The 15,965-nt window shown below is 44.1% G+C and overlaps 1 protein-coding gene across 1 annotated transcript in view; it reads right to left on the reverse strand.

Moving 5' to 3' along the window:
• The window catches only part of Dchs2 (dachsous cadherin-related 2), a 183,750-nt gene that overhangs the window by 76,852 nt on the left and 90,933 nt on the right, over positions 1 to 15,965 (reverse strand). Inside the window, exons 2-3 of the mRNA XM_057757346.1 lie at positions 13,179 to 13,370; positions 7,465 to 7,696 (exon numbers count right to left, since the gene is read on the reverse strand). Coding sequence (XP_057613329.1) covers positions 7,465 to 7,696; positions 13,179 to 13,370 — 424 coding nt within the window. The remainder of the gene's footprint in view (positions 1 to 7,464; positions 7,697 to 13,178; positions 13,371 to 15,965) is intronic.

The following is a 15,965-nucleotide window of genomic DNA, read 5'->3' on the forward strand; positions in this document are numbered from 1 at the left end:
CAAAGTGGAGTTAACTGAAGATTCAGTCCAGGGAAAGCAGCAAGAAGGGAACGACCATCAGGCATGCACACCTAGGTCTAGGTCTAGGACATCTTGCTGAATGAACACTCATCACTTGATGGAGGAGAGAATCGATGAAGCTGTGACTCTGTATGCCGAGCATTACAAATGTCGACTTTCTTTAAAAGATTGAACCCCAGAAAAGACCTAGAAATCTAAGAAAGTCAGAATGTTTGAATTCAACTTTCCTTTTGTTCAGCTTTCCTGGAGCATAGCTGACAAAGAGAAAGTAGAATTTGAGTCCAGTGTGTGTGTGTGTGTGTGTGTGTGTGAGAGAGAGAGAGAGAGAGAGAGAGAGAGAGAGAGAGAGAGAGAGAGGAAGAGGAAGAGGGAAAGGGAGAGAGAAACATAAGGGGGAAAGAGAGAGTTGTTTGTGGGCTTGCGTGGAGGCTTGAGTGAGAGAGAGAGAGAGATCTGTTTGTGAGCTTGTGTGGAGGCTTAAGTGAAAGAGAGAGAAAAAGAGAGAGAGTTAGTTGCTTGCCGGCTTACGTGGGTCTTGAGCTCAGAGATGGGTATCATCATCAATTGTTGCTTCGCAGTCTTGGGTTTTAGACAGACTGTTTTGTTGAACCTGGAGCTCATCTGGTTAAACTGGCTGGCCACTATGTCCCAGGAATCCTCTTGTCTCCACTTCCCCAGTGCTGGGACTACAGGTGTACACCACCATGACCAGTTTTTTTATGGATGCTGAAGACCCAGTTTGTATGCTCATACCTGGGCAACCAGCACTTTGTCAACAAACTGTCTCCATCTCCTGAGGCTTACATTCTTAAATAAGATCAGCTCTAATAAAAGCTGAAGGGCCAGAAAACATCTATAGCTAATATATGTGCATCACATAAAATATAATTATGCATCCTATGCATACTAAATAGTAAAATCATAAATCATTATGTCTTTTAGCATATACATTTAGCAGCTTGAAATCTGTAACACTATATCTTAACACTTTGAAGCCCAGTGATTATTTGGCTTCCATTTTTATAATCCTTGCAAATCATGTTTAGCTATTGGTACAAGGACCAACTTCAACCTTGAAAATCAGATAGTGATGAATTTACAGATCAGTAGCTATTGTGTTTTAGTATTTACATACTGAGCTGATCTGTTTTCCTTCTCAGTTTGGAACAACCTAGAATCATCTTCGAAGAGGGTTCTCATGAGGGATTGTCAGGATCAGTTGGCCCTATGAGCATGTCTGTGTGGCACTCTCTGGCGCTTAGTTGATATGGGAAGAGCCAGAACCCTGTCTGCAGCCTGTTTCCTTCCTCAGCTAAGAGCCAGCAAGCAAGCAAGAATGTGCACGGTTTTCTCTTTGCTCTTGACTGTGGATACGATGTGAACATCATCTTGAGTTCTGACTCCTCGGTAAAGTTCTATGATCTGGCCCTGGAAGTTAAATAAACTCCTTCTGCCTAAAGTAGCCTGGTCTAGGACATTTTATCACACCCACTGGGAATGAAACTAGAACCCCTCCAAGTCCTTAGCCGTGTTGTCCTTTGTCTATGTTCTGCATGATATAACATTTTTATTTTTTAAAATCCCGTTTATTAGGATGAAATGGGCTTTAGATTGATAAAGTAGCGAACATGTAAAATGAAGATCGTCTTTCAATGGAACCTGTCATATAATTTTAAGTACGCGTCATCGCTAGTTCAGCAAGATTAACTTTCAGAATCACATGTTTTGGAAAGATGGGATATTCTTAACCATGGTATAAGCCCTCATTATAAAATAATCTATAGGTCATTACTTAAGTTGTAACACATGGGCTTATGAGAAAGAACAGAAATAAGAACAAAAGCCAGAATTATCCCCTAATATGGAATCTAAAATAAGTAGTCCAAAACAGTAGTAACCCAGACTATGTAATGTCAACACCAATTCCTTATCAATTATGGATAGCTGAAATGTCTCTTATATTCATTTTGTGACATGGAAACTTACCAACTATTTGAAAGATTAGTTGTAGCAACAAAAAGAACTAGAATAGACATTTTACTTCACATTGAGAACCAAAGAGCTTCTTAAGAAAAAACTACATTTATTGAGATATTCCACCAAGCTATTTGATTGAAAAAGGCAAGATTAAAGGTCAGTAGCCAATTTGGCGCTTCATACTGGCTGATATAGAAAGTCACATTGAGAGCTAGTTCTTATCTCTGTTTACTTGAACAAGAGAACCTGTATTTATCTTACCTTTTCTCCTTAAACTTAAAAGAAGTCTCAACGACAGAAAGAAAACAGGAATAATAAGAAACAAGGAATAATAAAAAATAAGAAATCAAGTGTCAGGTCCATGACTGTGTCTGTGAGTAAGTCAAATTCATGGGGCATCTGAACTGTAATCTGCACTTGGACATAAAATATGTTCATCTAGTAGAGTTGCTAAAAATCTCAAGATGCTTAAAATAGTATGTGAGACAGGACCTTAAGCACATTTTCCATATTGTGGTGGTTTGAAAGAAAATGGCCCTCAAAGGGAGTGGCACTATTAGGGGGTGTGGCTTTGTTGAAGTAGGTGTGGCCTTGTGGGAGGAAGTGTGTCACTGTGTGGGTGGGCTTTGAGGTCTCCTATGCCCAGCGTCACAGTTCAGCTGCTGTTGTCTGCGTGTTAAGATGTCGAGCACTCAGCCGCTTCTCCAGCACCAAGGCTGCATGCATGCCATCAATGTTCCCGCCATGATGACCATGACTGAACCTCTGAAACGTTGCTGGGGTCGTGGTGTCTCTTCACAGCAACTGGAACCCTAACTAAGACACATACATTGCCAATCCCTCTTTGATCACACCACCAGATCCCTTAGAGATTAATTCCTTCCTCCACTCAGCGAGGCCATTGATTTGTCTGTGAAGGTCTTTCCATTTTTGTGAGCCTATGCTCTTGTACTGAAGGCACTCGTGAGAAAATTCTCTGACATGCTTTTGTTTCATTTGAAAACAACATTTACTCATTAGGTGCTCAGATTAATTTCAGATTCTGTCTCGCATGTGCAAGAGAAGTCATTTATTCGGCACGGGCAGGCTCACATCCTTATAAAATGAGGTATGGTATTAATTTATTAACCACACAGCAGAACATCAAATGTTAAGCACAGGAGAGCGGCGATCATGATGGATTATGAGAATCGTTGCGTGGTAAGAAATCTGAGCATAGAGCTAACATTAGGAAAGAATCTGCCCTGGAAACAAAGAGAAACAGCCTTGCTGCGTTACTTATCATCTATACTAGATCCTCATCATTCACACAAACGGCAGACGGCAGTAACACTGGGGCACTGCCGCCCTGGGCTCACAGCTGGCTGCCCATCTGATTATTTATTTTTCTGTAGTGCAAAGCTTGAACTTTGTGTATGCTACAACCAAACTTAGGTTGGGTAGCATACACCTAGCCCTCAGAGGAATGTCTGCCTGTGCCTTTCAGTGATGTCCTCCACACACCTAGACCAGTGTCCGGGACATTAACATTGTAAATATGCTGCATGGATGGTCTTGCTTTCATGTTCTGCCTTAAATAAATGAGAATGTGTGTGTGTGTGTGTGTGCGCGTGTGTGTGCGTGCGTGTGTGTGTGTGCGTGTGTGCGTGCGTGCGTGCGTGTGTGTGTGTGTGTGTGTAGGTTGGAGGTCTACAGATGTTTCCTTCGGTTGCCCTCCACCTTATGTTTTTGGGACAATGTCTCTCACTGAACTGGTAGCCAGCCAGCTCTCAGGATCCTCTTTGCACAGATAGCTCCAGACAAAGTTATAGACCCTGAACTGGCAACTAGATTGCTCGTCAGCGAAAAACAACAAAGTAAATAAGAGAAAATCAAAGATAATCGATCGCTCTCTGACTCTACTGTGAAGAGTACTTAAAAATGGAGGCTGCTGGTTGTAGTGGTGTACACCAGGAAGGAAAGTATGCTAAGGAGACAGAGGCAGGAGGATCGTCACAACTGGAGGCTCAGTAAGATTTTCACCTTGGATCAGCAGGATGGCTTTCCTGCTAGGGTATTTGCAGCCAAACCCGAAAATCTGAGTTGGATCCCTGGAACCCACAGGGTGAAAGGAAAGAATTGTGTTTTGCAACTTTTTCTTTGACCTCCACATATGGCCATATACACACCATACCACAACCCCCAGCGTACACACACACACACACACTGTAAAAACTGATTCTAGCAGAATGAAAGCATCTATGTGTAAGTTATAAATAGAATACAAATACCCGAGAGGAGCTATTAATAAACCTGCTTCTTGTGTTTATTCCTCTTAAAACTCAAAACAGAGTGGTCGGCTTCTTGCCCACATCAAAGCAAGCCAGTGGACTGAGAAGGAGAGCAACGACGGCTCCAGTCAGCATCTCTCTCCTCATGCCTGAACGCAGTCTCCAAAAATGTTCTTTGAATGAGCAACAAGCACAGAAAAGCAGAAACAGAACAGGAAGAGAAAGCCACAAGAGCAGACAACCACGACAATGTCACATCCACTTCCAGTTTTCCTCAAACCATTTGTTCCCAGAAGAGCACGGTACGTCTGCGCTCTGGTCTCAGTGCGTGGGTCTTGGTTGTGTCAAAGCAGATCAGTGAGTGATCTCTCTTTTTTTTTTTTTTTGCAAAGCATGAACCCCCAACACAAATTACGCAAGCTTTCAAATAGCATGCATGGTACAAAGAAGGGATGGATTAGAAGGGATGAAAGCAAGAGAGCGGTGTCCTTCAGAGATGGGTGAGCATTTCGGGAAGCTCTGATCCTGTGTGCACTCATTGAGACGCAACGTTTTCACACTGTAAAACAATCTCGCCTCGGCCTGCTTCTGTAAGAACTCGGGCCCCAAAGGAAGAATTATGATCAAGGGTTACAGAGATTAGGTTGAAAAATTCCTATTGTAAACAGACTGGTCTCTACCCTGGAAAAGAAATGAATAAAGTCAGAGACAAAGAAAGAGAGAAAAATTCATCTTCACACGGGTTGCGAGAGGCTGAGCGCGCTGAAAGGAAATGGGAAGAAGGGACAGGCCCAAGCATGCTCTGTCACAGAGAGGATTGGAGACCAAGCTTTGCCCTTATTATCAGTGCGATTCCTGGGCCATTCCTTGGGAGGTTGCAGTAAGAATTCAAATGCTTTCCAATTATTTCTGCTGTCATTTATTCATTTATCACACAAATATTTATGACAGAGATCATGTCTCAGGACTGTTTATTCCTACCACCTTTGGTAGGAATGTGATTTATGGCGAAAGAAAGGTTACGAAAACACAAGGACTCCAGAACAGGACAACCATGTTTTCACACGACAGCTTCTGTTCTTTAAGAACTTCTGCGTAGAAGGCACGCAATACGGCCATTACAGAAAAAAATATGCAGAGTCCATAAAGTCAGAAGTAGCAATCCCACTTCCGGGTACACGGCCAATGAAAATAAAATCAGTTTGCCAAAGACACAGCTGCCCTGTTCTTTTCATCATGGCCTTATTCTTAGTAAGCGGGATATAGGAGGGACCAAGGCCCTACCAGCAAACAGGTGAGGAAAATGCCATGCAGGTCACACAGGCTAGTTAGCCTTTCAAATGATATTCCATTACTTCTGTGACATGGACATTCTGGAGTACATACTGCTAAGTGAAGAAAAAAGGCCATGTATAAAAAAGAGCACCACTCCCTAGCCTCACAGTGGAGGCAAACAAAAAGGTCAATTTCACAGCAGCTGAGAACAGGATAGAAGCTGCCAGAGGGTAAGGGGGAGGGAAACAGAAGTATCTAATTAAAGGGTATCTTGTTTCACCCAGACAGGATGAAATTTCTGGATATCTACTGTACAAGCTGGTGACTATAATTGATAACCATGTGAGACTCCTAACTGTACTGACTGCGAAAGACTAGAAGATTTGAGGTGGGCGGAGTCACTAGCACTTCACAGGGGATGCAGACATTGAAAACCTTCCAGTACTCCGGATGCACACAGCGAAGTCTCCGTTTCTCCACGTGAACTTCTGGAACACAGTGGCACAGTGGAGACTGCCCGTTCCCTGGACGACTTTTTCCCACAGTTAGCAATAACACTGCTCCATCCTCTAAAGGTTAAAACAAAACATTACCAGCCCTCCTGGATCGCTCACGATTTGTGATTAAGTGCACCCGAATTCCAAATGCTGTTTGCCTGAGAAACGTCTTCCACACAAATGCACAACCAGCGAATCTGCCAACAACAGTAACCCAAGGCTGCTTCCATTACAAATATGGTCTTTGCTTTAAAAAGATTAAATAAATTCGCCTGATGTGTTCCTAGATAATGACCCACATAGAGCACTCGCTGTGATCAGCAATGGCATTTGCTGTGTAGAGAGTGCCAGGAAGGGAGGCACAGGACTGACCGTGGCCTACAGGGACATCTCTTCTGTGGACAGAACGCCTAACAGCTCATTCTTTAAGCTCTTCCGGGGAGGGGCATCTAGATGATGAGTGTGCCGTCTTTTAAAAACAACTTGCTAAATACTAAGATCCTACCTCCTGATTATGGCTGGCGTACATATTGTTGGCAATGTTACTGCCCTATGGGCCTGAGAATGACAGCCGAGGTTCTCGGTTAAGATGAATTTTGAAAATGCAGAGATAAGCAGACTAATTTCCTACTAAAGTATGTTTCTCTGATCTTTGAAATGTTAAGGGCTCCACGTCAGTGAATTATTTTGAGCAAGGAAAGTTTTGCCCTGTAAAGAGCACAGGGTAAACAACACAGCCCCAAGCCGGAGGGAGCGCCCCCTGCAGGCAGGGAGGGTGACTGTGTGGCGGAGCTGGGTGAGAGGGCAGATCAAATGCACTGCATTGTCTGTGCAGACCATGGCTGGCTGGCTCGTCGTATCTGTGGTCGTCACAAATGAGACAATGTATGACTAACTTGGCATCCGGCTACCACGGTAGAATGTCCTCTTGAAGGCTAACCGGCTGCACACACATGCAACACACTATTAAAGTAAAAATGCCTTCTGTCCATTTCTCAGTGCCGATAAAATATGGGAATGAAACAGAAACTTTGGTTTGGCTTGTAGCCTTATTTGGGGGACTGAATATGTATAATTATTTCCAATGTTATTTGGAATCTTACGTCTTATATCCAAATATTCCAAACATTATTTTGGTGACAACAGACATAGGAAGGAGAAAGTAATGTCTGAAATATTTATTTCTAGAAAACTCAGACCACTGGGTTCTTTGGAAGATAAACAGTTACTGCGTCTGGGAAATAAAAAGAATCCCAACTCGGGATGATTGGCATTATTATGAAACTGGGGACTCTAAAGATCCCGAGATCTCGGTGAACAGAGGTGAGACTCATCCTGGTCTTGACTAACAAGCACCAGCCCGGTTCAGACACACAGTGGAGGCCTCTGGGCTGCTCGGGTGAAGCTGTCCCTAGATCACATACCTGTAACGGTGTCAATGGAGAAGAGTGACGGCAAGTCTCCTGGGATGAGTTCATAGGTCACGGTCCCGTACATCCCAGAGTCCCTGTCACTGGCCAGCACGTTGATGATCTCAGTGCCTGGCGGGGTCTGACCACTGATGCTTGTCACATAGGTCGACGGGTTAAAGACAGGTGGGTTGTCGTTCACATCCTCCACCTCCACCCGGACGAAAGCTTGGGCACTAAGACCACCCTGTGAGATGAACGAGCAGTGATTACAACCGGGCATCAAGGCAAGTCAGAATAATCCCCAAACAGACTTGAAACAGCAAAGTGGGGGGGGGGGGGGGCGTGGCGACATGACTGTGTGTGATACTGAGATAAAATAACTAAAAATGACCCTAAAATAGACTTCTGAAGTAATAGAACATACATATTCATATAAATAAATCTTGGTTGTGCTCTTGGGTTATGAATTCCTATCCATTGTTATAGTAATAAAATGTCATTAGGAAATGATTTGAGGAATGGCAGCATTGAAGGGAGCTGGACTTGTATTATCTGGGGAAAATGCTTCTCAAATAGGTAAAAAAAAAATCAAATACAAAGACTCCAAAACAAGAGTGCAGTGTCCGAGTTGGTCCGTTCTGGGACAGAAAGAAGGCACAGGCCTCGTGTTAGAGGCTGGAGCTGGCTATGGAGGTCACTGGGGTCGGCAGGTGACCAGGGCACTTCACCATTACAGAGTTCTGACGCAGAGTTGGCTCAGTTCAACTTCAGTTTCAACTGCTGGCTGAGGTGCTCAGAACAGACAGGGAGTAGTGAGGGCCGAAGAAGGGAGCAGCTGGGAGGCTGTGCAGTCACCAGGTTTGGAATGGACGGTGACCCTTGCCAAGGAAAGAGACAGCAAAGCAGTTTGTTCTTCAGCAATGGGATCTGACTTCCAAGTTCTCAAGGGTGAGGAAGAGGCTTGGAAATGGCCTGGAACATTTGGGGCCATGTGAGATCTGGCTAGCCAACAGCTCCAAAAGAGGTAGACCAACCCTAGACTAAGCTAACTCTTCCGGAAAGCGTGTTAGGTGGGCTCCGGCATCTGTGATTTCACAGGCCTGCCACTGACATGAAGGTCATAATACAGACAGGGCATTTACAATACTTCATAACTGTCAGCTATAAAGTCCACCACAAAACTTTCTTGAAGAGAAAATATCTATTCTATGTCTATCTACCCCACATAAGAGGGGGCAACTACAGGTCAAAGGAAGGATTCTACCAACAAAGAATTCCATCTAGCTTGGTGAACCAGTAGATTCACTGGGATCACAGAGAGGAGCAGGGTAGCTGGGGCAGCTGCGTCCCTGAAGCAGCATACCATTGCGTGACTGACAGCTCACGAAAGCTGGTATCACTTGAGTCCTTGCCACAGCCTGCTCACACGATTCAAGACTGTGGGGCTTGCTGGAGATCCTTAGGCCACTGGGGTGTGTTTTTGAAAGGAGATTGTAGGATTCTGGCTTATTTCTCTGTTTCCTCTAGCATGAGGCGATGTGCCACTATGAGCTTCTGCCTTGCGTGTTTCGTCTTTCTAGGAGTCCACAGAAGAGGGCTTGCTCTAAGAGACTTCAACCTCCAAACCATGAACTAAAATAAATCTTCTCTCTTTAAAAGCTAAGCATCTTTGATGTTTTGTTGCAGTGAAGGAAAGCTGAGTATCTAAGTGAGGACATGAAGACAACGAGCTAAGTCAGGTACAAAACTGATTGGGAGTCTGAAACAGGACGGTGACAAACAGGGGTATCTGCATTTGTGAGAGCCAAAGTTATGTTTTAATTATTGTTCCTAAGAGATCCATAAAACAAAAAAATGCTTCTAACTTGTAAGTCCCTTACCCAAGGATAAAAACTTCCTGAAATGTTAGACTTTATCATTTATGTAAGATAACAAACCACATGTTTTTGCTCCCCTACACAAGTTAGACCAAACTGGACTGGATGAGCTTGATCACATGCAGACGGGAGGTACGGAGGCAAGAAGTGCATCAGGATATATCCTTGCCCTTGGTTGAGTCTGGTGGAAAATACACAGCCTTATGGGTTTCTCTTTATAAGTCAAATGTGACTTGTCACCATTTTCTGGGAACTCCATTGACGAGTACATCATCCTGGCCAGTACTTTATTAAAGTTTGCTTCAAATTTTTCTTAAAAAATATGATAATGGTCTTATTCTCTCCCAGTAGTTTTAACACACTCTCAAATTGACTTTCAATAGAGAAAGGAATAGAAATGACTTAGAAGTTGTAGTGATTTGAATGGGCCCCCATTGGCTAATATGCCTGAATACTTGGTCCCCATTTGGTGGAACTGTTTGGGAAGGATTAGGAGGTGTGGCCTTGTTGAAAGGAGTGTGTCATTATAGTTGGCTTTGGCCACTCTCAGTTAGTTCTCTGGCCCTGGTGTTTATGGATGGAGACGTGGTCTCTCAGCTGATGATGCAGCTCCATGTCTACCTGTGTCCATGTTCTCTACTACCATGATCATGGATCCTAACTTCTGAAACCAGGACTCCAAGTCAAACACTTTCTTCTGTAAATTATCTTGGTCGTGGTATTCTTTTCATAGCAATAGAAAAGCAACTGAGACAGAAAGGCAATCGTTTTACCACCTTGGGACTACAATTCTTACCCCTATTAAGTAGGAGGGACCAGCATCCCCAGGACTACAGACTGGTTTCCATCAATAGGGAGATGATAAGGGAACAACCAGAGACTAACTGGAGTTTATGCAGAATTTACTGGGTGAGAAGGTGGGTGTTGATGACAGGGAAGCTTAGGCTCCCAGAGATGAGACTGAACAAGACTAGTGTTAGGACACATCACATTTATCTGGGAATGATTGACCAGAGGGACATTTTAGATTTGGCCCAAACACCTTAGCTAGAACACTGGGTAAATGCACCATCCTCAGATAAGTCAATTAGGAATCAATGAAACAAAAGACTAGAATAATAAGGTGGGCTGGAAAGATGGCCCAGGGGTCTCTGAAGTCACCTGCACTCATACATGCTCACTTACACGCATGCGCGCACGCGCACACACAATTTAAAATGACAAATAACTGAACACATTTTAGGTCCCAGCTCCAACGGCGAGCTCTTATCATGAAGACACAGAGTGGTGAGAGGCTAAGCCAATTTACTCTCTAGAGTGTCTGTCAAAATCCCTCCTGAAGCCTTGAGTGGGAAGATGAAGTTGAAAGCTCTTTTGTTTTCCAGACACATATTTCAGTTATAGAATTCTGGATGTAACAAAACTAGGGAGAGAATGATAAATGCATACCAAAAATTGAGGGCTTTGTTTGTGAAAATGTATCAGAAAAAAGCAATACAAAGCTTAGAAGAAAGATGGTATAATTAAATTGTAGCGCTTGATTGTAGACAATAACTTGACCGCCAATCCAATTAATCGGTTCCATTATATAATTTCATAGCATCCTCTGTGTGTGAGATAAATAGCAATCATTGCAACAGCAAAAGTAGGGTATTACAGATGTGGTGTCAGTAGAGAAGGGGAAGTGACTGGACTAGAAAATACATATTGACAGTTGCCACGAAGATAAATAGAGCCTGAGAGAAGACGCACAGGCCATCCAGGGTGCTGTATAAAGAAAAATCATTCTATTGATAGATAAAAACCTCCTAGGAACCACCTGCAAATAGATTTTTCAGCAATTTTCTACCAAGGACGTGCATGCCCTTTAGTAGAAAGAGAAAGAATCTGAGGGAAAAAACACCAATTGTCAGAATGACTAAATAAGTCAAGGACCTGTGCCAAAGCTCAGTTTGTTTTAAATAAACACATTTTGGCCGGAATTCCCACAGCTTGGATCTAAGATACTTTACCTGATTTAATTATCCCATGATTGCAGTCTAGATTGATTTTAGGGGCTACCTATTTAGTCATTACCAATTTTTATCTTCAGCTGTGCCAACCCTTTTAATGACATGATTCTGCACAATTTATGCTGCTAGTTAACACTGCACTGTTTGTTAAAGATGTATCACTCTGCCCTGTGGAAACTCTGAGCTTATCACAGGACTTCATAAAGACAATGCAGTAACACAGGACACTGACTAACCTGACATATGTGTATCTGCCTGCACACATGTGTATCTGTATGTATTATATGTGTGTGGACACATAGGCAAGCGTTCACATACTGCATCTATAATACTAGGGACTGGAGTGAACCAAAGCTTTCCCTGAGGTCCTGACATGTGGAAAAGAAACACAGTTTCTCTTCTAAAAGGAGGAATATGCTTGGCAATGCCAGGAAAGGCCTAGGGCTGGGCTACGGAGTAACTGCTTATATCCTGAGAAGCCAACTTTCTCCCTAAATCCCAAGACTGTTACGTGCTAGGTCTCTGATGCTCTTTAGATACTATTTGTTCTTCTTGTGAAACATTGTTGGATGAGCTTCCCACTGACTTCTCCCATGCATGGTAGTTTCTGATGACTGTATCCCATTTTGTCCCTGGAAGTAGTATGTGAGATGTTCTACTTCTTAATAGACTTGTTTACATGAGCCACCAGCTTGTGCAAGACCTCCTGATCCCAAACATCACTGTCTTCTTTATTTTCTCATCTCCTGTCCCTCCCACTTAGGATTCTGTCACCGAAGAAGGACAGACTGGTCCAGGGCAACCTACGTGTCTTCTTGTGTCTATACTCCAAAGCATACATAAGGAATGCTATGGGCAGATTCTTATCTAAGCAAGGTCAAGATCAGAAAAGCTGTCAGAAGTCTAATGGCTTTGAAGGCTCCTTCCAACCATGAGACGCTAACAGGACTTAAAAAGAAATTTTGTGCTCCACACTTTCGCCAAGATTAAATGTATCCTTTGGTGTTCATCCTGAGCCTATGGATTGGTCATTCTAGGGGATGAATAACCAAATGACAAAAATACTTGTTTGGGACATGAGCTAACCATCTCCAAAACTAGAGAAGATCCCTGGAATAAAATTGGACTTTGGGATCCAGTTCTGGGACAGGATGTTCATGATGCTCTCTAGGCTGAGGTGATGATTCAAGCAATGAGCATCCAGTGACCTTTGGTGGGGTGTACTCATTCCCCAGTGGAGACATTGCTACCCCTACACAGTTCTTCGTCTGGCCACCAAACCTAGGAAGAAGTCAAATTAACCTTGAAGGTCAGAGTGGCCACCAGATGGGAGCGTGGGAGACACAAGGAACTATTTTCTGGCCATTTCCATGAGAGTACAAGGGACATGTTTATTTTTAGCCAGAACACATCCACCTGGAGCAACTTATTTACCCAGGGGACCGTGCTTGAATCCAGACTGAACGACCAAATGTCTATCTCTCTGTTTGGGCACAATCGATACCTATGGAGCTAGCAGAAGCAAATATTCAGACAACCACTGTTTCCAGACAGTTTCTCCTCTGAGAAAGAAAGACAGAATTAGATCATCCAGAACCTTTAACACAGTGTGTATCTTGGAACCCATCAAAGGCTGGTCAATATACGGCAGCTCTGCTTTCTTTGAAATCATTATTGATGTGAAATATTTGCTGATGATGAAATAACATTAGAGGGAGGTGGTGGTTTGTGGAACATGGGGAGTTAGATGTCATGCCATGTCATCCCTCACCATGCTTCCGTGTGCTCACTGTGGCTCACTTTTGAGAGCATTTGGTGTTTTATACCAAAAACTTACCCCATCCTTAGCCTTCACCAGCAGATCAAAGGTGCCTGGATCCCTTTCCCTGTCGATGTCCTGTGTCACACAGAGTCGCCCATCCTGCGGGTCGATCTGGAATGCCAAGGGTGCTTCGTAGCTCTGGAAGCCGTCGTAAAGAGAATACTTGACTAAGCCATAGAGCCCCGCATCTGCATCCGTGGCTGTTACCTATAAGACAGGAGGAAGGTCAGAGAGCCCACAGACATGCTGGTGATACTTTGTAAGTAATCGTGACTCATGGAGCTCTGCCCAGGCGGTTAGTCCCCAAGGCTGCTCAGAAGCAGAGCCTTGGATTAGCTCTCTCTGCTCCAGCTTCCTGCCTGTCCAGTCTCCAGTTTTTCTTCTCTCTCTTTGGAGAATTCTCCTTCTCACTCTCTTTGCCCACTCCAATTAAAAGACTGAGGTCTGTTGTAGGAGCACATTCCACTCCTTCAGCCAATAGCATTTAAGATACCAGCCCACTTGGGCATGGCCTCTTATACTGTAAATGCAGCTATAAAGCATGCACCTGCTCTCTTTCTCCCAGCTCTCTTCTGGGTGCTAGACTCTGTTCCTGTTCATGCAGAGTACTGTTATCTAGGACACTGATTTGAATGTTTCCCCCTAAATAAATAACCCTTTATTATTCATAATTTTAAACTGGTATAGGATTATTTTGTGGCTTCTGCCTTCAGAGGTCTGAGGTCCCACAGGCTTTTATTTCCTCCCTGAGCGACCTTGTCTAATCACAAGGATTTATAAGCGTTCATAGAGCTATAAAATCCCAGAGTTTCCCTCAATGTGTCAACCCACTCTGAAAGCAACAGCTTGAACACAAACAAAAGAGCTGGACAATACTCCATCTCACACTTCCCAGATGATGCTCCACCCCACACTCCTTAGATGATACTCCATCCATCCCACACTCCCCAGATGATGCTCCATCCACCCCACACTTCCCAGATGATGCTCCATCCACCCCACACTTCCCAGATGATGCTCCATCCACCCCACACTTCCCAGATGATGCTCCATCCACCCCACACTTCCCAGACGATACTCCATCCATCCCACACTTCCCAGACGATACTCCATCCACCCACACTCCCCAGACGATACTCCATCCACCCCACACTCTCCAGATGATACTCCATCCATCCCACACTCCCCAGATGATACTCCATCCATCCCACACTCCCCAGATGATACTCCATCCATCCCACACTTCCCAGATGATACTCCATCCCACACTTCCCAGACGATACTCCATCCATCCCACACTTCCCAGACGATACTCCATCCATCCCACACTTCCCAGACGATACTCCATCCATCCCACACTCCCCAGATGATGCTCCATCCACCCCACACTTCCCAGACGATGCTCCACCCCACCCTTCCCAGATGATACTCTTCCACCCCACACTTCCCAGATGATACTCTTCCGTCCCCCAAACCGATTCAATGACCAGTTCGCCACCAGCCTACCCCTACAACATAGTGGATTGAGCATATAACTGGAATGTGACATTAGGGGTGTTTGGGAAGCATACTTTAGTGTTTTTCACAAGAATCCAGCGTCTGGCATCTGACATGTTGGGAAAAATCGTACCTAAAACTCATAGGACAGACTCTGAGACAATGGGCTACCTGGCTGCCCACGTCACTGATACCCAAGTGCAGATGAAACTCTCTTTCCTTCTTCTGTGTGTCTTCTATCTTCATATCACCTGTCTCACACTTCCTGGCAAAATAATTCATCCCCTGCAACCAGCTAACGTATCTCTAAGTTACTCTTTTCACGAGCTGGTTGGAACCAGAAAATCCACAAATCTCCCTGCTACAGAGGAGTCATGTCCAGATCCATTTGGTCTGTTCCACACTGACGGCTTTTAATAACTGAGTAACCACTGGTTCCCAAAGACAACAAATATATCCTCTAAAGCCATGTGGTCTCCTCAATAAGTTTGGCTGCGTTAGAAGACCAATTCAACAAAATAAATTCTAAGACCCATTTCCAACCTTTAAGAGCTTGTATAACCAAGTATGTGGCTCATATGAAAACACGTCGCCTGTTTCCACTTTAGGGGGATTTGGGGCAGAGAAAAATATAAGGGAGGTTGTACCCGTCTCAGTCTGTGCTGATGGTTTCGAGTCTGAGCTCAAACCCATAAAATGAGAGTGTGCACCCCTCTGCTGTTCACTAACCCTCCAGAAATACTTACCTTCTGTTCTAGCAACATAACCCACCTCCTGGTATAATGGATTTTGGATGCCTAGAATTAATTTAGAATTCTTATGGGGCTTACAAAGCCCAGTACCCATTTGCTGCCGAAAACAAGCAAGCAAATGAGTAGGCAATGGGGAAAAGAGAAAGTAAAAACACCTCAGGAAGAAACCTTGATGAGTTAGGAAGCTGGGCCACTGGCCTCTCTAGCGACCCCTGCTGATGTCAACGCGCTGCGCGGAGCTGTGGGTCCCAAGGAAAGCACTAACTCACAGACTGAGCAGAAAGCTTAGAAGACCAGGCAGGATGCATCTCTGAATTCCTCCCGTGAGTTGATCCCAGCACACTCAAGCTCCTCCCCTCCACAGGTGCTGTCTCACTCACCTCCTCCACACTCGAAGTTGACGGGCTGACTTCAAACTCATTCATAGCTATAAGTTGACGGGCTGACTTCAAACTCATTCATAGCTATTCTCATTGGGTTTGATTTTACACAAGTTTAATCAAGACATTAAGGAACTTGCAAATTATTCATACGATGTTGAGTGTCCTTCTGT

The sequence above is a fragment of the Chionomys nivalis genome, chromosome 24 (genome assembly GCF_950005125.1).
Source record: "Chionomys nivalis chromosome 24, mChiNiv1.1, whole genome shotgun sequence".
In the NCBI taxonomy this organism is placed as follows: Eukaryota; Metazoa; Chordata; class Mammalia; order Rodentia; family Cricetidae; genus Chionomys; species Chionomys nivalis.